The sequence below is a fragment of the Monopterus albus genome, unplaced genomic scaffold, assembly GCF_001952655.1.
Source record: "Monopterus albus unplaced genomic scaffold, M_albus_1.0 scaffold46.1, whole genome shotgun sequence".
In the NCBI taxonomy this organism is placed as follows: Eukaryota; Metazoa; Chordata; class Actinopteri; order Synbranchiformes; family Synbranchidae; genus Monopterus; species Monopterus albus.
Genome location: NW_018127926.1, coordinates 2,562,298 through 2,569,177, shown reverse-complemented (window position 1 = coordinate 2,569,177; position 6,880 = coordinate 2,562,298). Strand labels below are relative to the sequence as shown.

The following is a 6,880-nucleotide window of genomic DNA, read 5'->3' as shown; positions in this document are numbered from 1 at the left end:
GGAAGTTTCTGCGGGTGTTGTTACTGACTTTGTGGAGTGGTGTGAGAAAAATCACCTGGTCCTGAACACCAGCAAGACAAAAGATGGTGATTGACCTCCAGCGGAAATCACCATCACTCACGCTTTCAGGTGAGCTTTCAGGGCTCAGATACTGAGATTGTGGACACCTTTAAATACCGGGGTGTCCACCTCAACAATAAACTGGATTGGACCAACAACACAGATGCCCTGTACAGGAAGGGCCGGAGCCGCGTCCACTTGCTGAGGAGACTGAGGTCCTTTGGTGTGTGGGGGGCACTCCTTCGGACTTTTTATGATACTGTAGTGGCATCTGTTGTTTTTTTCCACTGTTGTGGGCTGGGCGGGAGGTAGCACGAACAGGGACAGAAAGAGACTAAACAAGCTGGTCAAGAAAGCTGGTTCTGTCCTGGGCTGCCCTCTGGATTCCATCGAGGAGGTGGCGGACAGAAGGATGCTGGTAAAACTAATATCCATCATGCATGACCCCTCCCATCCCGTGCACCACACAGTGGTGGTTCTGAACAGTTCCTTTAGCGCCTAGACTGTTACATCCCCAGTGTAAGATGGAGTGTTACCGTAGGTCGTTCCTCCCCACAGCAATCAGACTGTACAATACATCATTGCAGTGATAAACTAGGTGAAAGTATGAGGGACTATGTAATAGTCAACTGAGGTGCAATACTCAAATCCTGGGGTAAAATGCATTGTAAATGCACATATGGAAAATCTTGTCCTTGATTTCTCTCAAATACTTTATATTGTCTTGTTTTAGGTATTTTTGAGTAGTTTTTCAGAGATCCTCATGGCTGAAATACAGGTAATTATATTATGGGAGTAATATTCTTGTCCTTGATTTCGTGATCTCTTCAATACTATATTTATTATTGTTCTTAGGTATTTTGATTTGTTCTCAGGGATTAATTGTGGGAGGATCATTCTTGTTCTTGATTGCCTCTCAAATACTATATTCTGTTTGGTTTTAGGTACTTTGCAATCTGTTTCTCAAGATATGTGTGTGGTGTTTGTTCTTATGGTGTTTTGTTGCTGCTGGAACACAGGAATTTCCCCATTGTGGGATCAATAAAGTCCTACCTACCTACATACATACCTAATAGACACCTACCATGACATAAAGGTACCATGGTGACCTACCCTGGCAAAAGTGAACCAGATTAGAAACACCATAAAACCTGGGTTAACCAGCTAACCTATAATCTTATTTTGTGACATAGGACCCTGGTGTTATAGTTGCAGGCCTGCCGTCTCTCTCCTATTGAGTGTTTTATCTGTTTTAGTCAGTAACTGAAATGAAATACATACATTTAAGTTATAGTTAAGTTTCTCTCTCATTCATCGTGTTAGTTCTCTCTCAAGAAATGTTGTTCTGTTATGTTTTAGTCCTTTTAGGGAGTAGCAAATTTACATAATTGTTTAAATGTCAATAACAAAACAAATCATATTTCTAATTTGTACTAGATGGATACATGCAGACAAAAAAAATTGTAAAAACCAATCTGAAAAATGTTTAGTTATTAAGAAAACATAGCCAACATAGCTTTATGTTTTGGAATAATAAGTTTGTTTTATACAATGTGCTCTAGACATGTTATGTTATGGCATATTGTTGTTTGTTAACCATGTGACCGGATGTGTTTTTTGTTTTTGAGAGGTTCGGACGGTCAGGCTCTGAGCACACAGTTTTTCTGACAACATGTAGCGGTACTCCTTAGCCTTTAGTGCCGCTTTACGGTGCAGGTCTTATGCATACATAATTCTTTTTTTCTGTACATAATTTAACACCAGAGCATGCTTAACAAAACATGTACAGTATGCATTTCATGGCCTGATACTGCCTAGTTTTACACTAGAGTTAATACTTCTTTTTAGAATACGCAGCACCTGGAAATTTCGTATGAAACATGTGATAGACTGCACACTGAGTCTTTTATATGAGTAATGATGACCAGTTCAATCCCATTTCATGCCACACTTCTAATTATAGTACACGGGGCACTGCCAAGCATGAAACTCTGGCATGTCTAAGTAATATTCACTAAATAGGAAGCCTCTGTGGGACCACATTCAATGTACACAGACACTCTAGTCCCAAATACAAATACACTAAGTGCACTGGCAACAAATGAACTACTGGCAAATTAGGTCACCAGAAGACTGCATTCAAAAGGAAACAAAATAGCTGTACAAATACTATAGATATTTTTACACAAATCACTTCTTTCTTCGAGTTGCCTCTAAAAGGTTTTGTAAAATGTCTTAGACTTATCAAGAAAAAGCTGAGAGAAATGACCAAATGTTATGATTCATTTACACTTGACAGACATTTTACCCAATACATTTCATCCTTTAAAACTCAGAAAACAGAAAAACGAATGTAGAGCCACATAACATGTAGTTGAGAACAATCGAAACAAGAGCTTCACCTTCAAAGCTAAAAGGACACAAAGAAGAGCCAGCAGCTGCTGAACAGCTACTGATCGTCACGTTAACTGGATTTAGTTTCTAGCACTACTGGACAATCTGTTCATGAGATATTCCTACCTCTGGCCATGGGGATTTGGGGTATTTGCAGGACTTGAGTTCTGCGAGTTCCCTGGACTGCCCATATGACTACTACCTATGATGGGGCAAAGAGAACAAAACCAAACATTTATAAATGAGAAAACAACTCAGGTTGGACTATAATTGTCACTGTGTATGTATGCTGTACAGGTATGGCAATCAAACACAGGAAAACTTAACATAGCCTTTATAAAGTCTGAAAAACTACATATTGTTACATTAGGACAGTGGTGAAAAAACAAGCATCCAGTGTCTGTTTCAGGGACAAATTTTCTAGAAATGATTATATGAAAGATTTTTATAAAAATGTTAGGCATTTTTTTTTAACTTACATCTTTTTTTTTTACTTATTCCTAGAAACCAGCTCATTATAAGCACACTGTAAACATGCATGTAATACTAAATGAAGAATAAGTGAGATTTAAATGTTTGAAAATGTTAAACAACATATAGAATTTTAGGTTACTACTTTGCTTCTACACTTTACTGATTTCTCAATGTGAAGATAACATGCATTCGTCTAAACACGCATCTAACAGTGTACAATGTTCTTGATATTACATAATGTTGGGAATGATAAACTGTCAAAGCTGCTAACCCGTTAAAAGCACAACGTCCACTCACCACTACGGAACTGCACATGAATATTTCTCCCAAACAGCAACGTCCCGTTGAGTAGATCCACGGCATATGGGGCAGACACTTCGTGCTTGTAAACAGCAAAGCCAAATGTTTTCCGTCTCCCATCCACGCCTTTTGGAATTTTAGTTTTGATGAGAGGTCCTGCCTGCAAAAGCAATCAATTAACACTAATGACGTAATGTTACCCAGACCAATCATAGCTAAAGCTAGCGTTAGCTAGCTAGCTGTCATAAACAAACCAAGAGACTCTTTAAATTGTCCGCATCGTACAACAACGTTTTCTACAAAAGAGCATAGCACTTTAACACTTCATAATTTGGACAACTTCATTCTGGCAATCATCGCTAGTATTCGTTACACTATCCATGCATGCATTTGGGATTTGCTAACTGCTAGCTGTGTGTACGATTAACGACAACAACACCTGTAAAAACAACTCGAACAAAAGCTCCTCCGTCACTCTTGCATCCAAATTTCTTATGAAAAGCGTTCTGTCCGCTTCATCTTCGAATCCCATTGTGTCAGAACAAATGTTGACACCCCCCTGTCAATATGAATGCTAAAGTCTAGCAAAAAGCGTTTTGATAAATATAAACTGCAGGCCTGTGTTACCGTAAAGTGAAATCCCATTAGACTTGAGTGTCCGTTGTCGCGAATCGTGATCTGCAGCTACTTTACGACACCTAAAACGGTGTGCGGTAATGTCATGCAAATAGTGTAAATGAAGATTTTGGTTGTTTGCAGACTGTATAATAGATGGATGATTACTGAATATGTTGAATATCACTGATTTTTCTAGTTTTCTAGTCTTTATGAGACTCAGACAGTCTTAAAACTGGGAATATAACTGTCTGTCTGTTCTCAGTTATGCCATTAACTTACAGAGACAGTGACCACAAAACATATTTCAAAAGTTGTACTGTCTGTGTAGCAGTCTCCTGCAGTATTGCATTTCTTTTTTCATATTCAACAGTGAAGGTTCAAGGTTTTTATTGTCAATTGACCATATGTGCAGGACATACAGAAAATCAAAATACTGTTTCTCTCTCACCTAGTATTGGGTGCCATAACATTTAGGAACTAAAATAAAATAAAGTAAAATAAAAATAGAATAGAACAGAATAAGAACTGGATTGAAGTAATTATGATAAATCTAAAGGGTTCAGCCAATAAGCTGTGACTCAAAACTGTGTACAGTCAGTGACAGTAGTGCAAACAGAAATAGGAGATTGTCAGGTGGTTCAGCATCACCAGGACATTGGTGATAAGGTGCAAATAGCATATGAGGTATACATGGACAGTATTGCAAATGACCAATAGCAACAGATATCCCAGCAAAAAATAAAAAACAAAACAGTCAGCAGCAGATTTACATATAATATAACAGACGGTAAAACAGCAGAGGTAGTTTTGTTGTTTGTTTTTTTTTGCTTCCACAACAGTCAGTAGCAGATTTACCTGTTATATAAATTTGACTGTTGAAGAAACAAAAACATCTAGACCCCTCTCAAAGTGTTGGAGACTCCCCTGCAGCACAGACAAGCATGATGGAATTCAAGAGACTGATATAAAGACAAAACTCAGTGAAGCACACATGTTCATCTTTAAAAATATTTTAAAGCTTTAACTATTCAGTTAATATACGTACATATAAAACTTTATAGAATCGATTGCTAGATGTGTATTCTGGATTTAAATTGCTGGATGTTTATTTTGGCAAATGTGAATATAGGAAACAAACAAGAAACATTCACTTTATGCTAATTATTAGTTAAGTAGACCATTCTCTCACTTATTTTCTACCAGATAAATACATGTAATTTTTGTTGTTAAGGATCCTGGTCAGCTGTAAAAAGGTTGGTGTGACTCAGCTTTTGTATGTTATCTTAATGTGTCTGTTACTATAATAAAACTTGAGAAAAGAAATTGTCCCTAACTGCACAGACCAATGGAATTATACCCACAGACAGGAAACGTATCTAATAATAGAAAATTCATGTATAGCATATTAGAATGCTGTGTATTTGAACCATTTGCTTGGAACTATCTGAAACTACATACCTGTACATGAGTCACATGACCTGCTATTTTGACCCCTCACCTTTATAACCCCCATCTACATCTTCTTTCTCTTAGAATAGCTTATTTGGTTAACAAACACTGGAATGGATGTAAATATGTTCTAGCTATAGTATACATATTTATATAATACATGGTAATATTTATTTTATGGTGAGTTCACTCTGAGCTTCAATGTAAGCAAAACAACATAAATACAATTAGGATTCCAGAGGTGGAGCTGGAAAGCTATTCAGAATGTATAATTACTGCACAGGGCTTCCAGACAGACCACTGCCAGGATACAAAAGACAATTTTCATAGAGGATATTTTGACTTGTCGTAGAAGTAAAAGGACATGTGCTTTGTACCTTGGTGGCTCTGTTCCGTCAAGTGTCCCAGTAAGTCACTAGAGTGTGACAGTGAACCAGCATGACACATAATAGGACCCTGAAACAGCCAAATCAACCTCAAACTTATATTTGCACTGGTGCTTTATATGTCAAAATGCCTATGAGGCAGCATTGTAGTTGCACACGTCACATCTTCACTTGTTCTGTTGACTGAATAGTTTCTATAGCTATACATTAGTAGTAGTAGTAGTAGTAGTAGTAGTATAAGCAGTAGTAGTACTGTATGTTTTCATGTCTGCCTTTAGTGAGGTCACATGCAATGCCTTCCCAATAATATAATAATTTCCCTTCTCTTCTCTTCTCTTCTCTTCTCTTCTCTTCTCTTCTCTTCTCTCTTATTCAGTTTCTTTGACTGCCTTACTCACTGTTGCTTACAGATAACGGTTTTCTTTTATTCTGTGTTTCACTCTGAGTGGGTCAGTAGCTCAAGCACCTGGAACCGAGTTCCTCTGATTCTGGCAACAGAGTGTGGCAATCAAATGAGCCGAGGCAGGCTTGACTTTTACCCTAATCAGATGGGCCTCCATATTAATTAGATCAAATTATAATGCAGTGATTTTCTCCTTCATGTCCGGTAAACCCCTTCACAGATTCTGGCCTGGTAAAGTTTAAGCAATAGAAATGGGGATGGCATATCAGCAACAGTTTGAAGCCCTTTTTTTGCTGTTGCTGTTTAACTTGTGGGAGATCAGAGTGGACTGATCTATAACTATTATACCAGAATCTACACCTTGCACTTTTTATGACATATTTATTCCATGCAAGGCGCTGATTCTGTTCCTTATATTACTCACATGGCAATAAACACTACAATTTAACACCAAACTCTTAGCTGTCATCATGTCTTGTGGGAACAGTGCTGTTGTGCGTAGTTGTTAACATTTGACGTATTGAATCTATTGGTGCCTTCCGACAAAATGCCTATGATTTAAAATGCTGCAAGCTGGCAATGGAAGCAGTAAAAAGCCTGACTCATAAAACCAGACCTGCGCAGTATACTATTTGATGACTAAAGCCCTTGAATCTATTTTGGTCTCTATACTGTCATTACCCCCATACATCTCCCTGATGTGTTTCCTCCTTCTGTTTTATAAGTATTGGAAGGAATTCAGGAGAGCACTGTGAAAGCGTTGTTCCATAGGGCAAAGTATACAGTGTGGAAATGA

General features: G+C 37.9%; 1 protein-coding gene across 1 annotated transcript in view; it reads right to left on the bottom strand.

Moving 5' to 3' along the window:
- The window catches only part of rbm7 (RNA binding motif protein 7), a 5,999-nt gene extending 2,118 nt beyond the window's left edge, over positions 1 to 3,881 (bottom strand). Inside the window, exons 1-3 of the mRNA XM_020600292.1 lie at positions 3,668 to 3,881; positions 3,226 to 3,388; positions 2,581 to 2,656 (exon numbers count right to left, since the gene is read on the bottom strand). Of these exons, the coding sequence (XP_020455948.1) occupies positions 2,581 to 2,656; positions 3,226 to 3,388; positions 3,668 to 3,760 (332 nt within the window). The 5' untranslated portion in view covers positions 3,761 to 3,881. The remainder of the gene's footprint in view (positions 1 to 2,580; positions 2,657 to 3,225; positions 3,389 to 3,667) is intronic.
- Between the last annotated feature and the right edge of the window lie 2,999 nt (positions 3,882 to 6,880).